Genomic DNA, 18,149 nt, shown 5'->3' with positions numbered 1-18,149 from the left:
ATTGTAAAGCACAGAGAGGTCTGGTGAAGCATAGGGAAGCATTGTAAAGCACAGAGAGGTCTGGTAAAGCATAGGGAAGCATTGTAAAGCACAGAGAGGTGTGGTAAAGCATAGGGAAGCATTGTAAAGCACAGAGAGGTCTGGTAAAGCATAGGGAAGCATTGTAAAGCACAGAGAGGTCTGGTAAAGCATAGGGAAGCATTGTAAAGCACAGAGAGGTCTGGTAAAGCATAGGGAAGCATTGTAAAGCACAGAGAGGTGTGGTAAAGCATAGGGAAGCATTGTAAAGCACAGAGAGGTCTGGTAAAGCATAGGGAAGCATTGTAAAGCACAGAGAGGTCTGGTAAAGCATAGAGAAGCATTGTAATGCACAGAGAGGTCTGGTTAAGCATAGGGAAGCATTGTAAAGCACAGAGAGGTCTGGTAAAGCATAGGGAAGCATTGTAAAGCACAGAGAGGTCTGGTTAAGCCATGGTAAACTAACCCTTTTAAAAGTTTCCTCTAGTGAAAACCACTAAGCGTCTCTCCTCTCCTCTCTCTCTGCAGGCGGGCAGGCCGTGCTCCAGGTCTCTGTCCCCCCGGAGGTGGATGCAGAGCTGGGGAAGTCCATCAGCATCCCCTGCATCTACTCCTCCAGCAGTAAGACCAGCAACGTGATCGTGGAGTGGTTCATCGTGAGTGCACCGTCTGTCTGTCTGTCTGTCTGTCTGTCTGTCTGTCTGTCTGTCTGTCCACCGCTACTGTCTATTGTCAGTACAATAACTTCCAGTCAGACAGACAGCTGTGTGCAGCCTGTCTCCTGTTGGTACTGGCTGGCTGTCTGTCTGTCTGTCTCTCTGATAATAATTAATTATAAAAGGTTTGATCTTGTGCAGTTTGGGTGGGAGGGCTGTGCTGCTCTCCAATTCTCACGGACAGGCTACATCAGTCCAGCAGGGTGCATTGGTGGCGCCATCTAGTGCACAGCTACTGTCTGTCAGCCATTCAGAAGTCATAGCCAACCCCTTGTTGTCTCTGTCTCTCTCTCTCTCTCTCGCTCTCTCTCTCTCTCTCGCTGTCTCTCAGACGGAGCGCGGGGGCGACAGACAGCGAGTTGCCTATCGCAGCTCCTCGGACTCCGGCACGGATAAGAACACAGAGCTGTCGGGCCGGGTCAGTGTGGACCAGGACTCCTCTCTCTCTCTCAGCGCTGTGGAGATCGGGGACGAGCGAGACTTTCACTGCCAGATCACTGCGGGGCCGGCGGGGAGCGGAGAGGGGAGCGCACACCTGCGGGTCTACTGTGAGTATACAGAGAGAGAGAGACCGAGAGTCACGCTGTCGCAGAGACCCACCGTCACGCTGTCACAGAGACCCACCGTCACACAGACCCACCGTCACACTGACACACAGACCCACTGTGGGTATACTCTGAGTATAGCAGGCAGTGTGGTCCAGTGGTTAAAGTCCAGGGCTTGTAAGCAGAAGGTCACCAGTTCAAATCCCACCTCTGCCACTGACTGACTCACTGTGTGACCCTGAGCAAGTCACTTCACCTCCTTGTGCTCCGCCCTGTGGTCGAGATGTAAATCAATGTCCTATTGGAAGTGACTCTGCATATAATGCACAGTTCACAGCCTGCCTCTGTAAAGCGCTTTGTGATGGTGGTCTACTATGCAAGGCGCTATATAAAAATAAAGATATTATTATTATGATAGTATGAGAGAGATGGAACCACTGTCGCATAGACCAGCTACTGTATGAGTCTACAGTGAGTCTACAGATAGAGACACTGAGACAGACACACACGGAGACACACGCACACACAGAGAGACATAGTAACATACTGCACAGCTTAGAGTCTGCAGTGAGGAAAGACGCACAGAAATGAGAACCTTTCAGTTCTGCTTGGAAAACAAGCAGCAAGCCACACCTGCGTGTGTGAAGGCAGCTCGGGGAGATCAGAGAGGGATATGATCCAATAGCAACGCTGTGTTATTGTAGGTGGTGTTTTTACAAGGTTTCTGACGGGTACAGCTGGTCATGCAGATACCATCAACTCCCAGCATGTCTCTGACACACACAGATAGCAGCTAGATCTGGCTCTACACCCAGAACACAATGAAATCACTGGTGCAATTTTCAATACCTGACTCAGCTTCTAGTGTCAACAACACTGATGAAGGCACTAGAGCCCAAACGCTGGTCTGCTTGACTCGGTCTCTTCTAGTTTCAATCACACTGATGAAGGCACTGGAGCCCAAACGCTGGTCTGCTTGACTCAATCTCTTCTAGTTTCAACAACACTGATGAAGGCACTAGAGCCCAAACGCTGGTCTGCTTGACTCGGTCTCTTCTAGTTTCAATAACACTGATGAAGGCACTAGAGCCCAAACGCTGGTCTGCTTGACTCGGTCTCTTCTAGTTTCAATCACACTGATGAAGGCACTAGAGCCCAAACGCTGGTCTGCTTGACTCTGTCTCTTCTAGTTTCAATAACATTGATGAAGGCACTAGAGCCCAAACGCTGGTCTGCTTGACTCGGTCTCTTCTAGTTTCAATCACACTGATGAAGGCACTAGAGCCCAAACGCTGGTCTGCTTGACTCTGTCTCTTCTAGTTTCAATCACACTGATGAAGGCACTAGAGCCCAAACGCTGGTCTGCTTGACTCGGTCTCTTCTAGTTTCAGTAACCCTGATGAAGGCACTAGAGCCCAAACGCTGGTCTGCTTGACTCAATCTCTTCTAGTTTCAACAACACTGATGAAGGCACTAGAGCCCAAACGCTGGTCTGCTTGACTCGGTCTCTTCTAGTTTCAATCACACTGATGAAGGCAGTGCTTGTCTGGTTATTTATGAATGTATTTATTTTTAACTTTCCCCTCCCAGCTGCCCCACAGACCCCTGAAGTCAGCCCCCAAACCAAGATCATCTCAGTGACTGACCCTTCAGTGTCAGAGGTAAGAATATAGAAAACAAATAATTATTGTGTAGCAATGGTTATTAAATAAGCTATACGACCTGGACCAATCAGCACGTTGCCCTGTTCTAAACCCCTCCCATTTCCCCTCTTTCTATAGGTCAGCACTTGCACCAGCAAGAATGGAAACCCCGCCCCCAAAATCATCTGGTACAAAGACTCTACCCCCCTTCCTGAGGTCACAGAGAGCAACGACAGTGAGTAGTCAATCACAAGAGCCACGCTTGTCTGCTTGACTCAATCTCTTCTAGTTTCAATAACACTGATGAAGGCACTAGAGCCCAAACACTGGTCTGCTTGACTCGGTCTCTTCCAGATTCAATAACACTGATGAAGGCACTAGAGCCCAAACGCTGGTCTGCTTGACTCTGTCTCTTCCAGATTCAATAACGCTGATGAAGGCACTATTTCTCTCTCTTTGTATTGATGGATCTCAATATAAAGTGTATGTCTTGTTCGCTCTTTTGTACCTCCACAGATATGTACATGGTGCCTCGTGTAGTAAAGGAATCGTCTGGTCTCTACACCATCACCAACACGCTGTACTTCAAAACCAGTAAGGAGGACAAAGACTCCCAGTTTCACTGCCAGGTGGAGTACGTCGTGCCGGGGGGGACGACAGAAACCAAGGACTCGCCCAAATTCAGCCTGTCCCTGCACTGTGAGTGTTCACCAAGCCAGCTGTTCCGGGAAGTGGGGTTAAATATTAAAAACCGAGTTACACTAGATAGAGGTCTGTGGTTTTTATAGTTTGTTTTTTCCCCCACAGATAAGTAGTTGATACACAGCTGTGTTCTATGATTCTCTCGTTTTGAGTTCCAATAGAGGTGCTGTCCAGCGAAAAGTACTTTTTCTTTTTCGTTGAAAAGATGTCATGTGTTAACTCCCCCTCCAATCAGATTACACGGAGGAAGTGACCTTTGCTCTGGTGACCCCGAAGAAGGTGAAGGAGGGTGATGATGTCACTCTGAAGTGCAAGGCAGATGGTTTCCCTGAACCAGAGTACGAGTTAACAAAGATTCAGGTGAGAAAACGCATGCATGCACGTACACTTTTACTGTGGTAAACTTTTTACAATGCTTCCCTATGCTTTACCACACCTCTCTGTGCTTTACAATGCTTCCCTATGCTTTACCAGACCTCTCTGTGCTTTACAATGCTTCCCTGTACTTTACCACACCTCTCTGTGCTTTACAATGCTTCCCTATGCTTTACCACACCTCTCTGTGCTTTACAATGCTTCCCTATGCTTTACCACACCTCTCTGTGCTTTACAATGCTTCCCTATGCTTTACCAGACCTCTCTGTGCTTTACAATGCTTCCCTATGCTTTACCACACCTCTCTGTGCTTTACAATGCTTCCCTGTACTTTACCAGACCTCTCTGTGCTTTACAATGCTTCCCTATGCTTTACCACACCTCTCTGTGCTTTACAATGCTTCCCTATGCTTTACCACACCTCTCTGTGCTTTACAATGCTTCCCTATGCTTTACCAGACCTCTCTGTGCTTTACAATGCTTCCCTATGCTTTACCACACCTCTCTGTGCTTTACAATGCTTCCCTATGCTTTACCACACCTCTCTGTGCTTTACAATGCTTCCCTGTACTTTACCAGACCTCTCTGTGCTTTACAATGCTTCCCTATGCTTTACCACACCTCTCTGTGCTTTACAATGCTTCCCTATGCTTTACCACACCTCTCTGTGCTTTACAATGCTTCCCTATGCTTTACCAGACCTCTCTGTGCTTTACAATGCTTCCCTATGCTTTACCACACCTCTCTGTGCTTTACAATGCTTCCCTGTACTTTACCATGCATTCACTGTGCTTTTAATTAAACTTTTCTGCACTTTTACGAAGGAGAACGTATTTATTTTTATCTGTAGCCGGATGGCAGCATTGAGGATAAGGGCACCTTCTCTGGAATGTTCACCCTCCACTCGGTAACCCGCAACGACGGGGGCAAGTACCGCTGCGAGGCGCTGGATTTCGATTCGCCCCCAGAGGTCAAACTGAAGAAGGACGTCACTCTGTTAGTCCACTGTGAGTGTCCCCCTGTATGCCTTGTCTGTCCACACCTACGTTGCCTCGTTTCTGTTGAAAACCGCATGCCCGATTTTGTGAGGAAACTTGCTAAGGGCATTTCATAAGCACAAGTTGTTACACAATATACTTCCAAGGTGAATGGAAGCTGTCTGCCTGTCACACTTGCATACAATAAATCTTGAGTCCTACTTCTCCAGTTATGCTGAAATACAAATGGAAAAGGGCATGCTTTAATTGGTATATGAAGGCAGCTGTCTGTGGCTCATGCTTACATGTTTCAACAAACAGAGGTCACAGCGATCTGCCTCCTTATTCACATTACATTTTTATTTCCAGTGGTGGCTCCGTGGGGTGAACACCCCTGACTTGCTGGTTTAGTTCATGTGTTTGGAAATGTTTGTGTGTTCTGAGATCTGACTCTGTGTGTGCGTTTGTGTCATTCCCAGATCTGGACCCGGTCACTGTGTCTCCTTCCAGCTCCGTCTCGGTTCCTCTAGGGGGCAGCGTGGATCTGGGCTGCACCACCACTGGCTCGAAGACACCCTCTTTCATGTGGAAGAAGGCGAGTCGTTGTGCTTTATTTAATTTCAGCTTGGCACGGTAAAACCTAAGATCTTTTTAAACAATCGGACAGCATTTCACTGGTCCTTCGACCTGCAGTCTAGTTGTGTGTGTGTGTGTGTGTGTCTGTCTGTCTTAGTGACTGTGTGTATCTCTCTTAGTGACTGACTGTCTCTGTGTGGGTCTTTCCGTTTGTCTGTCTCGGTGTCTGTCTCTTTGTTAACCCCTCATCTTCTCTCTGTCACAGGGCTCCCAGGTGGTCTCTCAGTCTGCTTCTCTGGTCCTGAAGGAGGTCTCGTTCGAGGCAGTGGGCAGCTACAGCTGTGTGGCCAGCGTGCCCGGCATCTCTGGACTGGTCAAGGAGGCCATCACCAACGTCACTGTTACTGGTGAGTGACTGGGAACAGTGGGGCACCCTCACACAGTGTCAAAGTGAAATATATCAACAAAACAATAAATCAATCAATACAACCAGCTGAGCTGTACGGAAGAGCCCTGTGGCGCTGCCCTTTATAAAAGATTCACCTGGTAATGGTGCAGTTTCCCACCCCATGCTTTTCCCATGCCTATACTGTGCATTTACCACAGTGTACCCTGGCTTGCCATGTTTATTATTGTGCTTTACAAGGCTTTCACTGTGCTTTATTACACTTAGCTTTGCTTTTATTATGGGACCATTTTATAAGGGTTAGTTTACCGTGATTTGTTTTTTAAAATGCTTTACCAGACCTCTCTGTGCTTTACAATGCTTCCCTATACTTTACCAGACCTCTCTGTGCTTTACAATGCTTCCCTATGCTTTACCACACCTCTCTGTGCTTTACAATGCTTCCCTATGCTTTACCAGACCTCTCTGTGCTTTACAATGCTTCCCTATGCTTTACCAGACCTCTCTGTACTTTACAATGCTTCCCTATGCTTTACCAGACCTCTCTGTGCTTTACAATGCTTCCCTATGCTTTACCAGACCTCTCTGTGCTTTACAATGCTTCCCTATGCTTTACCAGACCTCTCTGTGCTTTACAATGCTTCCCTATGCTTTACCAGACCTCTCTGTACTTTACAATGCTTCCCTATGCTTTACCAGACCTCTCTGTGCTTTACAATGCTTCCCTATGCTTTACCAGACCTCTCTGTACTTTACAATGCTTCCCTATGCTTTACCACCACACCTATCTGTGTTTTACAATGCTTCCTTATGCTTTGCCACTCTTTCACTGTGCTTTTAAATATGGCAAACTATTATAAGAGCCTGTCTGTCCGTCTGTCTCAGGAAAGGCCCAGATCGTTGACCTGTCCTACAGCGGTCAGGTATCAAAAGAAGGGGAGCTCCTCACTCTGTCCTGCACGGCTCAGGGTCACCCCGAACCCCAAATCTCATGGACCCCCACTGGACTGGAGGTCAGTGCCCCCCCCCCTTGTCCCACACACACTCACAGTTTCAAACAACCATCTTCATTAAAACTGTAGCTTAGAACAGAATCCCTGTGTCTGCTGGTTTTCATTCCAACTGAGTTCTCAATTACTTATTCAAACTTTTAATTGAACTGATCATGTGCTTAATTAGACCTTTTTATAATTGTTCTCAGCTCCTAAAAAGTTGCCGATTTTTCATGTTACTTATAAAAATCTCCTGACTGTATAAAAGCTGAAAACAATTAAAAAGGTCTAATTAAGCTAATGAATAGTTCATTTAAGTAATTGAGAGCTCAGTTGGAATGAAATCCAGAAGACACAGAGGGTCCCCAGGACCAGGATTGGGAAACTCTGGCTTAGAATATACTTCCGTTAACCTCAAAACGAGTCCGTAAATCATCAATCCTGCTGTTGAAATTCACTTTGTTTACCTGTGTCGTTCGTTACAGCCTTGTGACTTTTTTAAAAAGCACCCTTGCGGTCTCAGCAGAGCTCTGAAACATGTCTTCTCAAAGTCAGCACTCTGGAGTGCTAGTTACACTTGAGCTGTCGTCGATCCTTTCTAGCACAGCGCCGCACTTAATTCATCTCTTGGAATAGACGCTCTAACGATGAACAGGGTGTGGTACGGAGGCCGGCAGCTTGCGCCATCTTGAAGGCACTGCCCAAAACAATCCTTTCAAGGGCCAGTGTCTGGAATGTGTGACGGGTAAGAATCGGAATTCGATAGCTGACACTGTGTGTCTCTCTCTCTCTCTCTCTCTCTCTCTCTCTCTCTCTCTCTCTCTCTCTCACCCACCCTCTCACCCAGGCTATCAGCTCAGTGACCGGGAACAAAGTGACCAGCACCGTGACCCTGCCAGTGACCCCCATTCTGGTGGACAGCGGGGTCATCTGCGAGGCCAGCAACGAGCATGGCTCCAGCAGGAAGAAGTTCAACGTGAACATTCACAAAGGTCAGCATCATACCGTAGCGTTCTTCAGATAAAATTCTGTCACCTATCAAAGGAGCTGACATCCTCATTGAAACACTGTTAAAACCTGTTTCATTTCAGTTTGATCCAGTATGAGTTTAATCAGACACACCTGAGCTTGTTTCCTACAGACACTGCAGCTAATCAAGCTCGTAGTAATTATTAGTCATTTAGCACACTTCTATCCACATGTGACTTGGAAACTTGCATCAACTGCTGCCGCAGAGTCGCTTCCAACAGGATCTTGTTTGTTTTACGTCTCATCCGAAGGACGGAGCACAAGGAGATTAAGTGACTTGCTCAGGGTCACACACAGGGAGTCAGTGCCTGGGAAGGGATTTGAACCTCCTGGTATCAAGCCCCTTCTCTTGAACCACTGGACCACCAAACCTCCTCTCTTATCAAGCTCGTAGTAAAACCTGGAATGGGTGAAGCTGCTGTGCAACAGGAGTCTTATTTCCACTCCTGAAATGAGCGATCAGTTCCATGTTGAGTCTAGTTAACTGGTTCAACAGTCCATGCATGTCTGTTGTAGCAAGACGGGTAGAAATCGCTGGATTCTGCGATCACTGCACTTCTTTGAGGCGGTGGTTCCACTTCTCAGTCCGCTCTGATTTTTCCTTATTTTTCATTGCTTTTATTTTTTTTTCAGAAACACCAACAGTCACTCCTCCTGTAGATACTGAAGGTAAGCTTTCTCCTGCTCTACAAATTTATAGCACAACGAAGAGCGAGCGAAACACAAACTGAGTATATTTACACACACTCATACTTCCAGCCAGAACCTGAGAAGGAAACCCAAAGCAAGCGGCCAGGATTGGTTATTACCCCGTTTTGTAGGGACTAAATCAACCGTGTGTGTGTGCGCGTGTGCGTGCGGGTGTGTGTGTCTGCGAGGTGTTATTGGCAGCCCTGAAATCCTGAATCCAGTCATTGGAGTTGCGTCTCTCCCTGCTTGTGTTTGCTGTGCTCTGCCTGTCTGCATGCCCCTAACCCTCTCTCTCCTGTTCCATCATGCTGCCCGCAGTGGACCCCATACTCAAGACAGGTTTGTATTGATCTGCCTCTTCTCTAGCTCCTCATCCCGTCCCTCGCACAACCCATCATAGACTCTGGACCGGGCTTTATTAAACCTTCATCCTGCTCACTGTCTTTAGACTGTGTTTACGTTCTGGACCTTGCAGTTAATCGTGTGCTGTGCAGATACGGTCTTCAACAGCGCCCCCTATAGGTTTTTCAATGTATTTCTGTCCCATTGTGTTCCCCATGGCTTGTCCGAAATTCATCCGTAGCTATTAAATACTCGACAGTGCTGAATTTAGAAACACTAAAAGAAGCTTAGGGAGGGTTAACGTTTCCACTGGAAGTCTTTCTCAGCGTCTTCAACGTAAAATCAATGGAAAATGTTTCAACTAGAAGTCTTTCTCAGTGTCTTCAAGGTAAATTTATGACAAATGTTTCCACTACAAGTCTCCCGGTGTCTTCGAGGTAAATTTTAATGACAAACGTTTCCACTAGAAGTCTTTCTCAGTGTCTTCAGTGTAAATTCAATGAGAAACATTTAGACTAGATGTCTTTCTTAGTGTCTTCGAGGTACATTTAATGACAAACGATTCCACTAGAAGTCTTTCTCGGAGTCTTTAATGTAAATTCAATAAACGTTTCCACCAGAAGTCTTTCTCGGCGTCTTCGATGTTTGTTTGCACAGTACTCTTGAGTGTTTTACTGGTTCGGGGTGCTGGTTTCAGGCTTGTGTGGGTGTGTGTTTTCAGCAGTGTGTTTCTCCGTCTCTCTCAGCGAATCGTCAGGAGCAGGGAGGCAGCGGCGCGGCGGTCATCGCGGTCGTGGTCTGTGTCCTGTTGCTCCTCATTCTCGTCGGCTTCCTCTACTTCCTGCAGAAGAAGGGCAAGCTGCCCTGCGGCCGGCAGGGGAAGGAAGACATGTGAGTTCGAAGGGGTCTTCCTCAGAGCGTATCGATTTCATTATACAAACCTCGCTATGGATCTCTGCAGGGATTGGAAATGGAAGACTCCCAACATCTCTGGATTGAACTCAAGTTTAAAGCACTCCCGTGGTCTCGGTGGAGCTTTTAGAATCAAGGCTAAATGCAAAATACAACTTGGCATAGTTCAAACATGTTATTTTGGCCGTCACTTGATTGGGCAAAATTCCCATCTAACTTGACCCTTGTTCATTTGATTGCTGCACTGAGAGATGGTTGTGTCTGTATTAGCAGGGTCTATTGGAAGCAGCATCCATTGGTTAGCTGTTTATCGAACCTCTCTCTCTCTCTCTCTCTCTCTCTCTCTCTCCCTCTCTCTCTCTCTCCCTCTCTCCCTCCTCTTCCCCCTCTCCCTCTCTCTCTCTCTCTCTCCCTCCTCCTCTTCCCCCTCTCCCTCTCCCTCTCCCCCTCCCCCCTTCCCCTCTCTCTCTCTCTCCCTCCTCTTCCCCCTCTCCCTCTCCCCCCTTCCCCCTCTCCCTCTCCCCCCTTCCCCTCTCTCCCTCCTCTTCCCCCTCTCCCTCTCCCCCCTTTCTCTCTCTCTCTCTCTCTCTCTCCCTCTCTCAATTCAAATTCAGAGATGCTTTATTGGCATGACTACATCAGAAGTGCGGCCAAAAGCAATTGCAAAATCAATAACTAAAAAAATCATTACATAAAATCATTACATAAAAATAAATCTATATAAAAAGATACAAAAATATTTCACTAAAACAGACACGTACATATTAAGATACTTCTATGTACACACCACGTATGATGTAAGGGATTTTGTGTAAGTGTGATGGAAGCAGATAGCCACTAGTGGAGTCTGTTCAATACACTCACTCTCTCCCTCTCTCCCTCTCTCTCTCTCTCTCTCTTTTTCTCAGTGTCAACACAGAGGCTAACGCAGACGAGATAGTTGTGGAGATGAAGTCTGGCAAACCCAACGAGGAGGCGGGGCTTCTGGACTCCAACGGGCGCCAGAGGCCAATGCGAGATCAGGTGAGGGGTCAAACCCATTGGGGGTGTCCAATCAATCAATCAATCAATCCCGGTCCTGGAGGGCCATTCCACTCCAGATTTTCCATGAGATAACGAACGACCTCAGGGTCTGGATGGAGGTTTAACTGGTTCAGATAAACCATTTAGAGCAGGGTTTAGGAACGAAGACCAGGAGTGAGAAAGAGCCAGCTGTGGCCAGCCCTGCTCTAGAGTTGAAACATTAACCATACAGACTTCAGATACAGCTGTGAGGTTTCACACAGTGAGGGTGTGTGCCGCGTCAGGTTATTTATTCAAAGTCTTTTCCATTCACACATCAATGCTGTACACATGTATTCTCGCACACATTAATGTTATAGTGCATCATAAAGTAATTCTTATCTCTTAATAGCTTTATTAACATCATCACTGGACCTCCCTTTGAAGGAGCACTGACCATCTTTAAAACCCATTCTCTCACCTCTTATTAGCTTTATTAACATGATCACTGGCCTCTCCCTTTAAAGGAGCGCTGACCATCTTTAAAATCCATTCTCTCACCTCTTATTAGCTTTATTAACATGATCACTGGCCCCTCCCTTTGAAGGAGCGCTGACCATCTTTTAAAATCTCTTCTCTTGCCTCTTAGCACTAGCAATATGATCCTTATGAGTTAATTTTTTTTTTCTTTTTTGTCTTTCACAGTGATGAACATGACAAAAAAACACAAAGCCTCTTAAGGGCAGTGGAGAGTTCTGGAGGAAAAATTTAATAAAGCTGGTGGCGCCACCTAGCTGTGAAAACCAAGAATGACCTTCCCAGTCAAGACCACACCCTCCATCGCAGGAGAGAAAAAAAAGAGACTGTTCTGTTTTGAATATTTGTTTGTTCGTTTTAACCAACAATTTGTTGGGAGATGTAAGAAGTTCAACGCTGTCTGCCACCGACCTATCCCTGTTTTCCATTCCAATCCCATTTTAAAATGAATTCCTGATTCCAATTCCTTCGAGGGCGTCGGAATTGATATTTCAGAGACGTCACAGTAATTGCTGTGATCCTTCAACTGCTTTCATTTGAAGCCGATTTTAACTGACAGACAAACGGCGACCTTCAATTGAAGGGAAAGCGTTGGCGCTGTGGTGAGGAGCTCTATTTTAACAGGATCCTGCAGAATTGCGATTTTTGATCAGCGCTGTGCTGGAATTGATTCAAAGGGATTTGGAATTTGGAATCGGCAATTGATTTTAAAGCTGAATTGAAATTGGGAAAACAGGCACGGATCCCAACGCTGCCACCATTACCTCCCCGTTGTAAATACTGAAGCTTGATTGTGTCTGAATCGATGCATGCAGTCCTGTGGGGAGCCTGTCTGAATTACTAACACTGTATCTAAACCTGCACTGTAAATGTTCAAATAGCTAAAACACTGGAAAAAACATTGGAATGAGGTATAGGTGTAATTGTCTATATATATATATATATATATATATATATATATATATATATATATATATATATAGACATTACTTTTTACAGTACATGGATCTTTTAAACTACAGTGTCACCCATTGCAATTGAGTTCTGCTGTCTTTTTTTGTATAATGGCTTGAGAAATGAACAAGAAAATATGAGCGTTTTTATCTTTTTAGCGCGTTTTATTATTATTATTATTATTATTATTATTATTATTATTGCTTTATCGATATTTAAAAATAGTGTATTTTTTCAAAGAACTGGACAATGTTGTGGATACCACAGCATGAGAGAGCGCCCCCTTTTCTTTCTCTTCTTTTAAAACCGTCCCGTCCGAACTGGTGTAGCTCGTATCAGTACTGCTGTGTGTATCCAACGCGCGTGCGTGCGCGATGTTAAACGTTTAGCCTCCATGTCTGCATTTCTAAAAGGCTGGGCTCAGGTTGCTAGGGCGTCCGCTGGCTAGCAACGCAAGTGTCACGTGACACCCCCCCCCCCCCCCCCCCGCACTGTGAAACCACTCTGTATTGCTGAAACAGAAAATCCACTTTATTGATGTATTCCATCCGCTCCATATTAAATAATCTCCACCCATTTCTTCCCCCTTCCCATCATTATTATTGTTACTGGAAACTCGTCTGCTTTTGTATTTTATTTGAACGTGTTTGTAATTGTTATAAAAGATTGTGAAATGTAATGTGGATTCCATCCAATTTAGTTAACGGTTTCATTCAAATTTTGATCTTTTTTTTTGTTTTTTATTTGATAGTTTTCTTTTTTTTTTGCAAGAAGCGTTTTTTTTGTTTCGATTTTATATAGAAATATATTTTATTTCCTGCTGCTTTTCTGTTTTTTGAATTGTAATATTTTTGCTGTTGGTGTACGCCTGTGTGTGTGTGTGTCTTTGTTTTCAGGTAAAAAGTCGCACGACCTTGCTGTTAAAAAAAATAAAATATGGAAATGCTTCTGAAAAGAGAAAATAATAATCCACAAAAATTGTAAATAAACTGGTTTGTCCCCTAGTCTGGTTGTGTGGAGTCCAATCCTGGAGCGAGAAAGAGTTTTAACTAGTTAACAGGGGTGTAGTGCTACACTAATGTCACGATATGTATCACGATCTGCAGGTCGCTATACGACACGCCAGCGCTTCTCAACCCCGGTCCTCGGGGATTGGGGGGGGGGGGGGGGGACCCCTGTGTCTTCTGGTTTTCATTCCAACTGAGCTCTCATTTAGCTAAGCTAAGCCTTGTTAATTGTTCTCAGCTCTTAAAGAATTGGAGATTTCAAGTTAACTGTGAAATCGTATCAGTAACTTGAAATCTGCAACCTGTTAGGATAGGATAATTAAGCAAATGTTCAGTTCAGGGTTTAGTTCAGTGACTGAGAGCTTAGCTGGAATGAAAAGCAGCAGACACACAGGACCTTGGGAAGCACGGTGGGCTGCTTGTAAGACGCACAGTAACATCCAATGAGCTTCTCATGTAGGGCTGTTTTGTTAACGGAACAACGCAGGGAGAGTCTAATACAATACACAGAAGAGGTTACAGAGAGGGCACCGTCCGATCAGTCTATCCTTCTCTATCTCTCCCTCTCCATCCATCCTTCCCTCTCTCTCTCTCCCTCTCTATCTTGTTCTCCCTCCCTGTCTCTCTCTCTCTCTCTCTCTCTCTCCTCTCTCTGTGTTCAGTTTGTAGTTCTTGCCCCAGCTCCATCATCTTTCTGCTGATGTCCAGACCCCCCACTCTCCCCTCTCCATCCATCCATCCATCCTTCCCTCTCTCTCTCTTCCTCCTGGTCTCCCTCTCTATCTCGATCTCCCTCCCTGTGTCTCTCTCTCTCTCTCTCCTCTCTGTGTTCAGTTTGTAGTTCTTGCCCCAGCTCCATCATCTTTCTGCTGATGTCCAGACCCCCCACTCTCCCCTCCCCATCCATCCATCCATCCTTCCCTCTCTCTCTCTTCCTCCTGGTCTCCCTCTCTATCTCGTTCTCCCTCCCTGTGTCTCTCTCTCTCTCTCCTCTCTCTGTGTTCAGTTTGTAGTTCTTGCCCCAGCTCCATCATCTTTCTGCTGATGTCCAGACCCCCCACTCTCCCCTCTCCATCCATCCATCCATCCTTCCCTCTCTCTCTCTTCCTCCTGGTCTCCCTCTCTCTCTCGTTCTCCCTCCCTGTGTCTCTCTCTCTCTCTCTCCTCTCTCTGTGTTCAGTTTGTAGTTCTTGCCCCTGTGTTGGAGCCCCAGCTCCATCATCTTTCTGCTGATGTCCAGACCCCCCACTCTCCCCTCTCCATCCATCCATCCATCCTTCCCTCTCTCTCTCTTCCTCCTGGTCTCCCTCTCTCTCTCGTTCTCCCTCCCTGTGTCTCGCTCTCTCTCTCTCCTCTCTCTGTGTTCAGTTTGTAGTTCTTGCCCCTGTGTTGGAGCCCCAGCTCCATCATCTTTCTGCTGATGTCCAGACCCCCCACTCTCCCCTCTCCATCCATCCATCCATCCTTCCCTCTCTCTCTCTTCCTCCTGGTCTCCCTCTCTATCTCGATCTCCCTCCCTGTGTCTCTCTCTCTCGCTCTCTCTCGCTCTCCTCTCTCTGTGTTCAGTTTGTAGTTCTTGCCCCTGTGTTGGAGCCCCAGTTCCATCATCTTTCTGCTGATGTCCAGACCCCCCCCCAGATCTCCTCTCTCCTCCCCTCCTTCACGTCTCTCTAATGAAATACTCGGTGGCTGTGCTGGGCTCCCTGGTTACCACAATAGCACCGACCTCTCTGATCTCAGCTGGGCTACAGATCTGCAGCTTCAGAACAAGGTGTTTGAAGAGATTTACTAAAGCTGCAGCCTCACTGCAAAACTTGATATATTTATGTGTTACGGTAAAAGTCAAAATCTGGTAACTGTCAACATTTACCAAGTAATCTATTGCTTTTCTGATTGCATTCTACTCCAGACCCTTTGTGATTTTTTTTTTTTTTCACATTTTGGGTTCATCCTGTGCTGTTCCTGTCCCTGTTGGGGCCAATTACAAATCCTGTTAGAAGTGAAAAAGGGGTGTGGGGGTGTGGGGGTGTGGGGGTGTGGGGGTGCGGGGAGGTGGGGGGGCATCGCATTATCTGTGGGTTTGGTTAGCTGGCGTGCTGTGACAAGGCGTTTGTTTCGGGGTGTCGCGGTCGCCTTTGATCGTGTTTAATCACTCATTTCCTCCTATTGATTGTGTTTACAATACAGCAACCCTGCCCGGTCAGAGCACTGTGCTGGAGCAGACAGGTGCAGGGACAGATAGTGTGTGTGTGTGTGTGTGTGTGTGTGTGTGAGAGAGTGTTAGGTTGTGTGTGTGTGACAGTGCGTGTGTCAGTGTGAGTCTCGCAGTGTGTGTGGGTCTCTGTGTGTGTGTGTGTGTGTGTGAGTCTCAGTGTGTGTGAGAGAGAGTGTTAGGGTGTGGGTGTGGGTGTGTCACTGTGAGTATCACAGAGTGTGTGTGTGTGTGTGTGTGAGGGGCCTCCTCTCGTTCGTGAATTTTCTTAAGAAGATGGATTTTAAAGGCTTATTGACTCATTGTAATTGCAGAGAGATTGCACCAGCATATCATTGATTATGGTTATGAGTCTGGCTCTATCACCCAAGAGACTGCTGTGAAGGAATCAATCGCTTTGAAAAGGGCAGGTGCGTCATTGCCAATACAACTGTACTTCCATGTATGTGTTTTATTTGAATGGTTATCAGTGGTCGCTAAGGTTTTATAATTATTATTTATTTCTTAGCAGACACCCTTATCCAGGGCGACTTACAAGATATCACATTATTTTTTACATACAATTACCCATTTATACAGTTGGGTTTTTACTGGAGCAATCTAGGTGAAGTACCTTGCTCAAGGGTACAGCAGCAGTGTCCCCCACCTGGGATTGAACCCACGACCCTCTGGTCAAGAGTCCAGAGCCCTGACCACTACTCCACACTGCTGCCCTTTATAACTACGTTTGGCATCTCTAATTACAACTTTTAAAAGATAAGTGTTTGAGTAAATGTGAGAGGTACTCAGGGTGAATGCAAACATTATTTTTTTTTTAAAATGTAATTAATCATCACAGACGGTTCATAATTAAATCGCGGCCGACGCACCTGCTTCTGTTGTCAGCCATCAATACTGAACACGCTTCTTGAATGAATACATGAATGAATTAAGTAACCGTCAAAACTCAAACACAATTCAGAAACCCCGCGGGGAAAACTATGAAGACATTGTCGAGCCATTAACTCAATTTTGAACGCCTGTCCTCTCGGCTCTCACCTCAGCTGCGTCCCGTCTCGGTGTCCACTTTGAACCGCCGCCAGCCAGCCAGCCAGCGGGGTCTGTTTTGTCTCAGTCGCTACCCCGCGGGGAGGCTCATTAGCCGGTCTCGTTTAAAAATCCACTCCGGCGAGAGATGTATACCACAGGGACTGGGCCGCGCAAAAGCGCTTCTTTCTTAATCAGATGTTTTTTTTTTGTGTTTTTAATTGACGATATTCAGCGTGGAAAAGGTCCATCAGTCGGTCAGTACTGCGGAATTGTAATAACAATAAAACACAACCGTGATTACATCTTCAAAAAATGCTATTGATATCTGACTGCCGTAAACGAAGCTAACTGACTGTTTACAAATTACTGACCGCTTTGTTTTTTCAGCGTCTCAACGTTTTCCCGCTTTAAATAATCGTGAAACTGTATTGAATTATTTAATCTATTTCCCCTGAATAATAATAATATCGCTGCATTATTATTTAGTCGTCTATTTTGAAAGAAATATTAATGTATTTTTTTTTTTTAGAATTTTTTTTAACTGTTAAGATTTAATGGGGTGAGGACGAGAATTTGCCCAGCTAAGACGCTGCAAAAACACATCAGCATTAAACAGATAGAAAACCCACTTTATAATTTTGGTTTTCTACTGTAGCTGCAAAGTGTCTGTGTGTCTATCAGTGAGTATGAACATAAGAACATAAGAAAGTTTACAAGCGAGAGGAGGCCCCATTCAGCCCATCTTGCTCGTTTGGTTGCTAGTAGCTTATTGATCCCAGAATCTCATCAAGCAGCTTCTTGAAGGACCCCAGGGTGTCAGCTTCAACAACATTACTGGGGAGTTGGTGCATGTCTGTCTTGCTTGTGTTTGCATGCATATCTGTTATTGTTTGTCAGAATATGTGTGTCTGTCTGTATATGAGTGTGTGTGTGTGTGTTTCTGCCTCATTACTGAGTGTCACTGTCTGTCTGTCTGATTGTCTGAGCGTCGGTGTGTTTCTCTGTCTGAGCGATCGTGTTTGGAGAGAGGAGGGAGGATTGCGGACTAACGGTCCGTCTGGGGATTCATTCTCTGCATGTCCTCCAGAATTCATTTCCAATCCCAGCTCGTTATCGACAGCTGGCTGAATCCCACTGTGAGGGAGATAATTGTGTTCCAGCGGGCGGGCAGGAGAGAGAAATAAAGGAAGAAAAAGGAAGAAAGAAAGAGAGAGAGAGAGGGAGAGAAAGAGCAAGAAAGACTTCTGTTGCACCCCCAATATTGAGTTATTTCAAACTCTAACGTCATCCAGCAAACAACCTGCCTCATTGCATTCAAACCCCCACCTCTCTTTAGACAGAATGAGCAAAAGATCGCACCATTATGAAACCATTAAGCAAATTCAATTCTTTTAACTACGTATCTGCTAAGAGCAGCACACAGCAAATTAAAACAGCTTGAAGCTTATGAGATGCACTAAATCATGTCCGAATCACTGCTCAGAG

The 18,149-nt window shown here is 45.8% G+C and overlaps 1 protein-coding gene across 1 annotated transcript; it reads left to right on the top strand.

Annotated features, from left to right (window-relative positions):
* Positions 1-518: 518 nt before the first annotated feature.
* LOC117434055 (basal cell adhesion molecule) lies at positions 519-13,420 on the top strand (the record flags this gene model as incomplete). Its single annotated transcript, XM_059021440.1, has 16 exons — positions 519-674; positions 1,066-1,282; positions 2,870-2,940; positions 3,061-3,157; positions 3,439-3,621; positions 3,860-3,984; positions 4,850-5,006; positions 5,456-5,571; positions 5,818-5,959; positions 6,844-6,971; positions 7,798-7,942; positions 8,613-8,648; positions 8,988-9,008; positions 9,758-9,902; positions 10,832-10,946; positions 11,631-13,420. Coding segments are annotated over 16 exons (1,857 nt in total), but the record flags the coding sequence as incomplete, so codon positions are not given.
* Between the last annotated feature and the right edge of the window lie 4,729 nt (positions 13,421-18,149).

This window comes from Acipenser ruthenus, unplaced genomic scaffold (assembly GCF_902713425.1).
Source record: "Acipenser ruthenus unplaced genomic scaffold, fAciRut3.2 maternal haplotype, whole genome shotgun sequence".
Lineage (NCBI taxonomy): Eukaryota > Metazoa > Chordata > Actinopteri > Acipenseriformes > Acipenseridae > Acipenser > Acipenser ruthenus.
The sequence above is the reverse complement of the archived record's forward strand: the minus strand, read 5'-3'. Positions and strand labels throughout refer to the sequence as shown.